The sequence below is a fragment of the Corylus avellana genome, chromosome ca10 (genome assembly GCF_901000735.1).
Source record: "Corylus avellana chromosome ca10, CavTom2PMs-1.0".
Lineage (NCBI taxonomy): Eukaryota > Viridiplantae > Streptophyta > Magnoliopsida > Fagales > Betulaceae > Corylus > Corylus avellana.
Genome location: NC_081550.1, coordinates 10703427 through 10716153, shown reverse-complemented (window position 1 = coordinate 10716153; position 12727 = coordinate 10703427). Strand labels below are relative to the sequence as shown.

Here is a 12727-nt window from a genome sequence, read left to right as displayed (position 1 = left end):
TCCACACAAGAGGAGATTCAAACTTGACCTCCGCTTCATAATGCGTTGGTCCTAGCCGATTGATCTACCCCTTTAGGACAGGTCAATGGACACATTATATATATAGACGGAATCAGAAATTTGAGTGAGGAAAAAAAAACCCTAATTTTTAAGGTTCTACCTCATAAAAAAAATATAATTATAGATGAATGTTTAAATTTTTGGGGAACTTAAGCCCCAACCCTTGTGATAAATTTGCCCCTAAAATAGGAAAGGTGTGAAAAATTAGCTTTTATCTTCTTAACTAGCCATTTTACTATTATTGGTAAAAAAATAAAATAAACAAGTAGTCTTCAAGTTACATTTTTCACAAGTTTTTTCACACTATACAAAGAAGTGCAGCTTATGCAGTGTGAAAAATTGCAGTCTGATTCAAATATAATAAGCGAAAGACAATTGTTTTTCACTTGTCCCTACTGGATAAATCTAATATAATAAGCAAAAAAACAAAAAAAAAAAGAACACTTAGGGGGGTGAAATACTAATTTAGGGATAAAAAGTGAAATATAAGGGGTAATAGTGGGACTTAAGGGTGTGTTTCCTAAAGAACTTGAAAAATGAAGTAGACTGAAACTGTAACAAATTTGAATGATGTGAAAAAATAAATAAATAAATAAATTGTTTTGTAATTTTTATTTATTTGAATAGTTATAAAAAAATGATTGATATGATGTAAAAAATAAGAATTTTTTAAGTTGATTTTTAGAGGAATAATAGTCTTTTTTTTTTCTTTTTTTTCTTTTTTTTTTGAGTCCTTTGCAAACACAGCCTAATAGTATTTTGATGGAGTTTTAAAAAATTTCCCCAACCCTGTAAGTAGTTCAGCCCCTGTTAATATATATGCTGAGCTGTTTCGCACATGCATGGTATAGTTGGCCCTACTTCCATTTCCATCAATAAAAAGGGAGCACTTGCTCCAAACTTGTACTGCAAAACGGACCTCAACTCATGACTATGGTAGTTTAGTTGCCTACTTTCCTGGGAACAAAGATTGAGGTATGGGGATCCTTTTATCTCCTTATCTATTTTCAAGGCTATAGACTATAGTGTTTTTTCTCCAAGTTCGTCACTGAATCTAATTTCTATTTTCATCTTCAATATGCATCAGTATGATTTATGAAGCTCACTCGTTTGTGCTTTGCAAATAAACCCTGTATATGGAGTTTTCTTTATACTCATTAAACATGTTTCGTTAGTTTAAGCATCTATATCTATATTATAACTCCCTGTTTATTATGCTATTTAATCCTGTTAAGAGTTTATCTTTCCCTTCTTTTTTTATTTTATTTATTTTTTATATTTTTTATAAACTTCACAGAAGACCCCTTCCGTCAACTTTCAGCGTTAACTTTAACAAAAATTGACAAAAATACCAAAATACCCTTGATTTTTGTTTTGTTTTGAAAAAAACAACTGTGTCACAAGGGTAAATTTAGAATTTTATAAAAAAAAAATAAAAAAAAAATCCTGAGAATAAAGGTCATTTAATCATGATTGCATCAAATTAAAAGTTTAGGGGGGGTGAAATTGTGAGTTTTTGAAATTTGAAGAAATCCTTCTCAAAATGCATAGCAATTCAAAAGTCTAAGTGATTTTTCTTTTCTTTTAAATCAGATAAGAGTTACTCATTTTGTTGTCTAAAACTGGATTATAGTGCATGTAGAACTTACGTTATCTGAAAAATCCACTTATAATAATTTCATTTAAATACGAGCGAAAAGAGTATGAACTTTTCTTGCAGGGTGTTGAAGGCAGCCTAGAACTTCAGTTTACGAATCAAAAACAAAGATTTAAGAGAATTGCGCTAAAAGTTATCTTTTATTTTGTTTTGTTTTGTGTTCCTTTCCTTTTTTTTCTTTCTTTTGATCATTCCTGAAGAAAGAATTTTAACAGGCAAAAAAAGAACAAAAAGCATTTTGATATTTCTTTTGATGGGTTTATATGAACTTTTCTTGCAGGATATATCCTTAAGGTAGGCTGGAACTTCACTATAGGAACCAAAACATCAATATCTAAGAGCAGTGGAACTGGTAAGAAGTTGCAATTAATATTTGGTATGTGATTTTAATGCCACGTATTTTTTTGCTTTGATTTGGTTCCACTAAAAGTAGTCATGCCATATTTTTTACCGGAAACTTCACTTAACTCTTCTAAATTTTCATCACTTTTACAATTACTCTCTCAAAATTCAAAATCTCTCAATTTAGTGTATTGAACTTCTAATTTTTTGTAATGTCACCCAACAGTTAGGTTTTTCTGATAAATCATAACGGAGGAGTGTCAAAATTGCTAGAATTTTGTTTTTTGAAAAAAAAAAAAAAAAAATTACAAAGATGCATGTGTTGGGAAGAATTTAATGAAATTTGCAAAAATACCAACACTTTATCCATTTGTAACTTTTTTTAATAAGAAAATTGAGTATTTTAAAAATTTTGACAGGATTTAATAGAAAAACCTAACATAATGGTGACATTGCAAAAAATTAGTAATTCGATACACTAAATTAAGAGTTTCTGAACTTTGGGAGAATAATTGCAAAAGTGGTGAAAATTCAAGAAGTTAAATAAAGTTTCTCCTATTTTTTATTAACAAAATCAAAGCATTTTTCATTTCAAAAATAAAGAAGATAATTGCCAATATATACATTCGTCTCATTCATATTAAGGGCAAAATAGACCCTATACCATAGGCTACCATGAGCTTAGAAAACCTTATTTTTGTTGGTCTCAAAAACTCATGCTCTTATTTGGGAAAATGTTACTCTCATATTCTTATAAGTTGATATTTTTCTCTATCCATTTTTAAGAGAAATGTGCCTAAAGTATTTCCTTTCTTTATTTTTCTCCTTTGTTTTGGTCATTCACGAAGAAACAACTTTAGGATGTCAAAAGAGAAGATGGAAGAAAAACAAAGTTTGGATACAGTTCAATGAGAAGAAACTCATACAATTACTATTGAACCCTTGTCAAGAGAGAAGATGGAAGAAAAACAAAATATGGATATAGTTCAAGGAGAAGAAACTCATACAATTGATGTTAGACCCTTGGCATCTTCGATAGAAGAAACGATGTCCCAGCATTTGTTCATGTCACCTAATTGTTGCATCTTCAAAACTCCAGTCGCACTCTACAGGCAAAATCCAAAAGCTTATATCCCCGACGCATTTTCGATTGGGCCTTTCCATCATGGTAACCAATTTTTGAAAGGTACAGAAATAATTAAAGCTAAATATTTAAAAAACCTTCTCGAAAAATCAGAGTCTCCAAATACAATGCTGGCAGATATGATCAATTACATCAAAGCTTCGGAGAGAAAGTTTCGTGAATGTTATGCTGGATGGCTTAATTATAGCTCAGAAGAATTCGTGAAAATTTTGGTAATTGATAGTTGCTTTATTATTGAGCTATTCTTCAGGAATGCTGAGAAGAGGGGAGTAGAAGATGACCCTATTTTACGCACGCCTAGTATGCTTGAAGTTCTAGACCATGACTTGATATTGCTAGAAAACCAAGTACCTTGGATGATACTTGAGCGTTTGTTCAGAATGACCCGCCACAATAGATGCCACGGGGAGACCCTAATTCAACTTGCCATTGAATTCTTTCGTAACATATTCCCGTTCACGATATCTGATCCACCTCAAGCCATCAAACATATTCCTGACTTGTTTAAAAAATTGATGGTTTCATCAATGGGAGTAGAAGAATTTGGATCGAATATGCCATACAGATGGGAACCCGTACCTTCTGCTACGCGTCTCCTAGAAGCTGGAATCAAATTCAGACAGAGTAAGTCTGCAAATATGTTTGACATAAAATTTAGAAATGGCATCCTCGAAATTCCTCAAATAAGAATTCATGAGATCACAGAAACATTTATCAAGAATCTCATCAGCTTTGAGCAATGCTACCCCAAAGGCGATGATACGATCACTTCCTATGCCATACTCCTCGACAACCTCATTGACACTACTAAGGACGTGGAGATACTTCGTGAAAGAAATATCCTTTCTATCTGCTTGAATCCAGAGGATGCGGTCCAATTCTTCAACAAGCTTTACCACACCACTTGTGTTAAGAGCTTCCATTACTTAGATCTTTGCAGGGACTTAAATAAACATTGTCAAAAGAGATTGCCTAGATGGCGAGCACTACTTGTGCGCAGGTATTTCAACACTCCATGGGCCGGTCTTTCAACAGTAGCAGCTGTTACCCTGCTCATCCTCACCTTCTTACAAACTTTCTTCTCTATTAAAAAATAAATCTCCTGAAGCTTTATGTAATTGGTTAGTTACGGTTGTTACTATGTTTGTCTTTATGTTGGTTTGTCTTGTTTTTTATTGTGTTTGTTTGTCTTATTAGTCTGTATTAATGTTGTGTTCAATTAGAGAGTTTGTGAAGTGTAAAAATATTCTTACTTGTAATCGCAGTAAGCAAATTACAGCACCTTCTGTTTACTTTAACCTTTTTGGCTCGGGTGCATTGCTTTTTTAGTTTTTCCTATTTTTTGGTAGATAAACTCCTAGTTGCACTTCTTTTCCTATAGGTAAAGAATTCCTTCTTTTTTTTTTCTCTCTCTCTCTAGAAGTTTGACATTTTTAACAGTAGAAGTGTTAGCTAACATGCATCTTCTCAATGCTAGAAATTTCGTAACTTTTAAACCTTAACAAAGCTTGTCTTGTAAATTTTTATCATAAATGCCATTTTTCCTTCTTTCATTCTTAAATAGCTTTGTTTCCTTTTAGTGGTTAAGAAAGGAGGCAACCCCGGGACAGGGTGGGGGTAATTGAAGGAGGTACAACCAAATTAATTTTACCAAGCTATGGGCTATAGTTTTCAAACTGCATTAGATTTTAGAGTTTATTTGGGTTTGAATTAGGAAATATAATTTTTGTTTATAGAAAAAGTCTGAAAGAACTTTAAAAAAGAAACCTCATTTTCAAACTTTTTTTCAAAATGCAATTTTAAACTTTTTTAGAGCCAAAAACTAAAATAAGTGTTTTTTTTTTTTACCAAACAAACTTATAGGGTTTGAAATTACGTTAAAGAGGGTAAAAAATACTTTTAATACCTAGAAAGTTATGTCAAACAAAAAGTTGGCATGTTTGGTAAAAAATTTTAAAAATACTTTCGATTTTTTTTTTTTCAAAAATGGTCAAAAAGCACTTTTGGGACAAATTAAAAAAAAAAAAAAAAAAATTCTAAAAAGCTCTTTTTGACTTTAAAAACTCTTCTTCCCGACGTAATTTTAAACATGCTCTTAGTTTTACTTGATGCAATTGTTTATGTAATAAATATACTTTTACCATATGTTAGTCAACTGTCACAATGAACTTGAGCATGTTTTGAATTGTGTTTGAGAAATAAAGTTTTTAAGTCAAAAAGTGTTTTTTACACAAGCATCATTTTTAAGCTTTTGTCAAAGCAATTTTTAGGCTTTTTGAACCCTTAAAAGCGCTTTCAATTTTTTTTACCAAACTGTTACTTTTTTCTTCAAATGGACTTTTAAAGTATTAAACACATTTTTAGGCCTCTCAAATACACACTCAAACATGCCCATAGTAGTTGTGCTGTTATATTCGAAATATGTCGTATATAGTTAGCACTAGATAATGTGCTTCAAAAATATATCTCTAATGGAAGCTATCCATGTACGTTGTACATCATGAGTGGTAGCTCTAGAGAAGTACTCCCTTATTTTCTCGAAATTCGGTACAAAAATATTCGCATCTTGGACACTAAAATTGTTAAGCTTCCGAGGATAAGTTGATATAGATGAGGGAGAAATCTAAAACAAAATAAGAAAATTACAAAATAGTAAACTGCTAGGGTTTCCTCTCTAGTGGAAAGCGCCATCAGGAGGAGGGAGAGAACTTTTGCTCTCCCCCTCCTCCCCTCCACCTTCCATGCTTTTCTTCCCCTCCCAGCGGGGTCTTTTGTTATTAAAAAACTCAGTTCCGATGCCATCCACCGTCTTCGGCCATGTCTTTTTCCGGGTTTTGACTGGGCTCTTGGATTGGACTTTTCAAAGCTCGATCTACTTTCCTCCGTCATACCCACCTCAACACGCGCCCCACCACCGCGCTCACCGGCTGCGCCCGCTTTCGACAGCACCTTCGGCTTCTTTTTTGGGTAACCACACACTAATGCGTGGTCTGTTGCGCTCCGGCCAAATTCTTCCAGCAGCCTTCCTTTGGTACTTGTGGGCTTTTTATGTCTATTGTGCTTCGGCCAGAATCTTCCGCTAGCTTCCCTCTACTCCTCATTCTGATGGTGCTGCTGGTTTGTGGGTTTTAGTTGCTTTGTCTTTTTTTTTCCTTGTATTTTCGTGTATGTTTTGTTGTCCTAACCTTTGGGTTGAGGACGTGAATAATTTTCTAGCTTTCGGGTCTAAAAGGGAATAGTTTGGGTGTGGGTCTTTTGCTCATGCCTAGGAAATGTGCTACCTTTGCCCTCGGAAGGAGTCTGCTAGAGCATATCTGTTCTATAAGCTAAAGATTGGGTAGGGTTTGCAGATCTTTAACGTCATAGATAAGATTTCAATTTAAGATCTGTATGTTTTTGATCTATGACGTGCAATCCTTTAGCTTCGGCTATGATCTTTCAGAACTATTTTGTTCTGTGATTGTAAAGAGCTCTTATGCTCTTGACTACTCTATCAATGGAATAAGAATGAATTTCCCTAAAAAAAAAAAAAAAATTACAAATAACCAAATTAAGACCAAAATAAGTATACTATCCATTGGAATAATCCATTTCATGCTCCGAGCATGATCATTAAGATGGAAGAAGCAAACAGAAATGCTGCCAACATTAGCTACTCATGGTGATAGTTGTGGGTGCAACAAAAGACACCCAAATATTGCTTAGTTTCAGACCAGCTACAAAAGAAAAGCTGGAAAAACTAAGAGATACATATACAATTGATAAAAGAGTCACAACCAAGACTGTGAGATATAATACACCAAAGTCAATGTATTTTGGTATTTCCTTTACAGCAAAAAGGGTTCCATAAGATGCGAGCCAATGGAACAGGGATATAGAAGCTTCAAATCAACTGAAAGGAGCAAAAAAATAGCATTTTCGCTTGAGATACATATTTTGGCAAGATTCTTTAAAGGGGATAAGATCCCATCCCCAATGCCCAAAACACAATATGCAGTAAATATAATAAATGAAATACTGCAACAATAATAATCTCAAAACCACCAAAAAGAGATAAATCATTCACACGTCAACGATACAAGATTTGTTGACGAAGTGGAAATCCTTTAAATACATCAAAGGTAAAACTATTTCAAGATAGTCAAACTTAAGAAATCACTTCACCATAAAAGATCAAAGTAAACATAAAATACTCAGACCAGTTGTACGACAACAAGCTCAACTACTTCAACTCCCCACACGAACATCTTCTATAAGTGACTTCCTTACCGACCCACCGGTAGACTTCAAGCAGTCGAAGGATTTGTACGGTGTGGTTTGAACAACAAATTCTAAGAGCGGGAAAGATACAAGAAAAATGGTAGGGGTATCAAATCTTTTACTAAGAGACGGATACCAAAATGATGTTGGTCAATTGTTAGAGGGAAAAATGCTTCAAAAGTTCCTAAATTTTAGGGTTAAATAATCTTTTGGCACCTGGGTTTTAACGTCTTTATTTTTTCCCACCTAGGTTTCCTTTCGTGTCATAAATGATACCGAGGTTATGGCTAAATACTGAAATTGTACCTCCATTTATCTTCTGTTAATAAAACTAACGAATTTTCACCCATTTTTGCAATTATGGGTGGTTCGACCACCTCCATTTTTGGCCAATGGGGGTGGCTGAAGCCCTTGGGCCTAATTGGTGAAAATCTGTTAGTTTTATTAACAGAATATGGACGAAGGTGCGATCTCTGTATTTAGTCATAACCTAGGTATCATCTATGATATAAAATGAAACACATGTGGAAAAAATAAAAGCATTAAAACCCGGATACTAAAATGATATTTAATCCTAAATTTTATCAATTTACTTCCTAAGGTCAAAACCATTATCGAATAAATCACACTCCGTTGAATTTATAATGGAAGGGAGACATGTGTCCCCTTTAATTAAAAATTTTAAAAATAAAATTATAAATGTAACTGTCAATATAAAATTAAAAAGTGAAAGCGTTGAACTGAGGATCACGTGAGCACATAGCAAAGCAAAAAAGCATCGTCACCAACAGAGAATGTTTTCTCGCTATTCCATGCACAAACAGTGCATGATGTACGACTATAAAAACAAAAAGGAAAAACCTAGCACTCAATTTTATAATATCATTCTTGAACTAAATATTACATCAATTTGCCCCCTAAATTATCAAAAATTCACAATGTATCCCAAATAACAAAAATATCATTAAAAAAATATAAATAATGTTATTTTAAAAAAAAAAAATGGGAATCAAGATGATTTTGGCCACATCCGCAACAATTTGGGGATGGCCAAATGGTTAGAGGAGGATGATACAGTCACCCTTGATTTGGCCAAAGAAAGTGGTCAAACCACCCCCATTTGGCAAAATAGGTACCCATTTATCATATGCATGTAACTATTTTTTTGACACTTAGATGAACTTTATTATAAAAAAACATGCATAGGATAAACGGGTCATAAACAGATCATGTCAGGTACTTGTTTTGTCAGCCCTTAACACCCACATGTGTATTAGAATCCCACCTTGTATTGGACAAACGAAACTAGAATGGACCATGGCTCCCCTATATGTAGTTAATATATTTATATATATTTATAATTACAAAATTTTCTTAAAATATTAATAAAATTGATACTTGGCCCTTCACTTAAATTTCTGGCCCCTCCCCAATTAGAATAGAAAAATCATCCTTTCTGTCATGGACCCTGGCTGTGTTTGACAAAGGGCCGAACCGGACCCAAAAAAAAAAAAAAAAAAAAAAAATTCTTCTTAAAATTAATTCCAACATTCTTACTTTTTATATCACATCAATCACTTTTTATTACTATTCAAATAAAAAAATCACTATAAAACAAATTTTTTTCACTTTTTTATACAAAACATTCTTACTTTTTTCTCTCATATCAAACAAATCTTGCTACACTACCGTTCCACTCCCTTATTCCATTCCATTGCCAAACACAGCCAAAGGCTTCACTAGCCTACTTTTTATGTTTGCCCAATGTCAAGTACTTAAAGACAGTTGTCAGCCTCCCAAGGCTTCCTCTCCCCTGCCCTCACAAAAGCTCATTAAAAGCAACAAAAGCTATTCAAAAGCAACAACATACACAAATCCAAATCATATCCAATTTCTCTATCCAAAAAATTGCACAAAAATAAAGAAAGGGTTAACGAGGTAAAATGCCCATACGAAGAGCCTTGTTCGGACACAGCTTCTAAAACCCCAACTCATATCAAACTTTTTTACAATTTTACAATTTCTCAAATTATAAAATTTAAGTCGTTTCTAAGCATTAAGGGTCCATTAGTTTTGCGGAAAATAGAACCATGAAATAAAATGACTATTCTTATATAATAGTCATTCTTTTATTTGGTAAGGGTCTATTCCTATGAATAGTTATTCCCATGGAAATCCCTAATCAATTACACAAAGAAATAGTTATTCCTCTAAAATATTAAATTAATAGCTTTTCCTAAAGAAATGGACAAGATTTCCAAAAAAAAAAAGAAAGCTTAATTTTTTTTTTAACTTTTCTCTCAAACTTAAAAATAAAAACAAAAAATCATGTGGCCAGCCGACCACTCATAGAAGGCCCTGGGGTGGCAGTGCCATCCCCAGAGGGCCTCGTAGTGGACCGGCGAGGCCCTCTGGAGGTGGCGCGGCCACCCCAAGGCCATCGGGGGTGGCCAAGACCACCCTCGGTAAGATTCTAGTGTGGCCTAGGCACCCGATTCACATTGGGGTTGGCGCAAAGGGCCACAGCGAGGTCCTTTGGGGTGGCACACCACCCCCAATGCCCACTACGGTGGGTGTCCAGCCACCACATGTTCAACCTCTTTTGTTTTTATTTTTTTAATCTGAGTTTAAAAAAAAGTAGAAATCAAATAAGCTTTTTAGTAATTTTAGTTCCAATCCAATTATGAAATAAGAGTTGCTTCCAAATTAAAGAATTAGAATAATTATTCAATTCCAACCTCTTTTATTCTCAGTAATACCTAACTACTTAAAAGACATACATCAAGGCTTCATGTTTTACAAGTGGAAACACATAAAACATAAATCAACTAATTAATGAATAGTAAACTCTCGTAAACAAGGTAATGCTATGAACCCCTTTTAATGCAAGTCAAACATAAAACTTCACATACAATAGTTCATAATCTTTGAAATAAGGCAGAAAATCATGCATTACATAAGTATATATGTATGTAAGAAGTCATAATTGCATTCGATATGACCTATTTGTGTACTTAACTCATTCACGATAGGGTTTGCGCATCTAAAAAGACATCAAGTACATTTTTGGCGCCCCATAATGCATATAGCAAGCCATCCACTAGTTTTTTGAACAGGTTCGACCCTGCCCATACGTGGTTACATTGATCACAATGAGTCATATCGTCATACGTATAAAATTGGGCTCGTAACATGAATCAAGAACACTTATGATATTGTAAGAATGTACAGTTCATAACAAAATATTCATGCTCGAAAATATTAGTTTAGATTCAAGGTGAGAATTTACTCACAAAGCTCGTAGAATTCCTCGAGGTAGATGTTTTGGTACTCCTTGACTCCCTCCTCATCTTTCATATTTTCTTTCTTTCAAAGATTTTGGCCCTTTTGGGAGGCTAAATGTCTCAAATGGGGTGTCTAGGGTTTATCCTAGACCTTTAAATAAGCCCTTCCATGCATCTGTGCTAAATTGGCTCCATTTGATTTGCATGCAGACTGTCACTGTCCGGTTGGTCTTTGGATCGTCTAGACTTTTTGCTGATGTGGACCGTCCAAACGATAAACAAATGTCTTTCCTATTTTTCCATTACCTACCATTTAGACGATCTTCGTAGGGAGTTTCTTCTAAGTATTTAAAATCTCAATTTCTCTTCCTTTTGGGATTTGTGATTAATTCAACTTTATTATAAATACTTTGGCGCTAATTCATGGTGTCCTTAATTCTAATTTAGTGTGGTGTATTACAAATCGGGCGGCCGCCAATCGCCCCATGAATCGCACCACCAACCCACCCCATGCTCTTTCTGAATGGGTAGGCTGCCCTACCCACCAATAGAGGAGGGGGTGGATCACATTGTTGCCCCCATTGCCCACTGGTAGTGGTGTGGGTCGCCCCACCCATGCCCATCGCCACTACGTCAAGGCAGCAATGGGGCAACAACTCGCACTCTTCCTTTGTTGGTGGTTGGGTCGTGCCCCCTCTACCAATGGGTGTTTGCCCCGACCCACCCACTCACTCTCACAAGTTGCATAGTAGATAGGTTGCGACTCATGCCCTCTGCTAATGGACAGAGCGGGTAGTGGGGCGACCCTACACCCCTTTGTTGTTGGGTGGGACAACCCACTCATAAACGAACACCCACACCCAATGGTGGAGAGCGTGGGTTTCGACGTACCACTCCCTCTGCCACCGCTAGTGAGTGTGGGTGGGTGGCCACCCCACAACCCCTTGCCAATGGGAAGGAGAAAGGCCTAGGTATCACAGTTTACGCTAAAAGCCCAAACAATAGGTGTACGGAGGGAGCAATTTGATAATAAAGCATACCTTAAGGAGTATGATCTGAACCCCAAGTCACGTGTGCCTCAAGTTTAGTTCAATAAGGAGAGTATCTCCATATTAGGTTATATTATTCTATAAGGAGATTATCTCCAAACGTGACACTCGCGTTTAGACTAATAAGGAGAGTATCTTCTTTTATTTTGTTTTCAATAAAGTCATAATAGTATTTACGATTCTTCCCTTGTAAGGTCAGAATCTAAATACTAAAGTCCAGACCTAATACTAGGTCTCTTATGTAACGTTTTTCCTATTTAAAGGAGGTAGAAGGAATAAAGAGGCAGGCTGGAAATTATCAAACTACACACTTGTTGTGCTTTTGGAGGTCAAGGCTCCCTCGAAGTAGCCAAGCTTTTAGATTCTTGTCTTTGTCCTAGTTGATTCTCATCAATTGGTATCAGAGCTAAGTTCCTCTCCCTACCCGAAACTGTAAGAGGCCTGGTTTCCCTCAGAAGAAACCATAGAGAATCAACATAGGCCGCTCTAGGAATAAAAGTTGGACCTACCAAGATTTTACTCTAGAATCTCGGCCAGTGACGAGATCAGTGATGAAGAACGTACAACAAACAGCAATGGAAGGCAGAGTGGGAAATTTGGAGCAGTCAGTGCACGTAATATCAGAAGTCCAGCAAAAGATGATGGCCCGTTTGACATAAATTCTGGAGAAGATATCTACGCAAGGAGGAACACGGCGTGAAGAAGGGGAGAGTTCTCAGGGGAAGAGACACGAAGATGAGGGAGAGAATTCCCGGGCAGAAACCAGAGAACGGAACCAGTCGTTCATCAACAGACACGTCAAGTTGGAGTTCCTATACTTCAATGGGGGAGAAGACCCCACCAGATGGATCTGTAGAGCATAACAGTTTTTTAGATTCCAAGGGACGTCAGATGAGGAGAAAACACCCCTGGCTTCTTTCCACCTGGAAGG

General features: G+C 35.6%; 1 protein-coding gene across 1 annotated transcript; it reads left to right on the top strand.

Annotated features, from left to right (window-relative positions):
• The first annotated feature begins 3034 nt into the window (after positions 1-3034).
• Positions 3035-12496, top strand: LOC132162922 (UPF0481 protein At3g47200-like). The gene is made up of 2 exons (XM_059573133.1): positions 3035-4203; positions 12322-12496. Exons 1-2 carry the CDS (start codon positions 3035-3037, stop codon positions 12494-12496), a joined length of 1344 nt encoding a protein of 447 aa, XP_059429116.1.
• Positions 12497-12727: the final 231 nt, after the last annotated feature.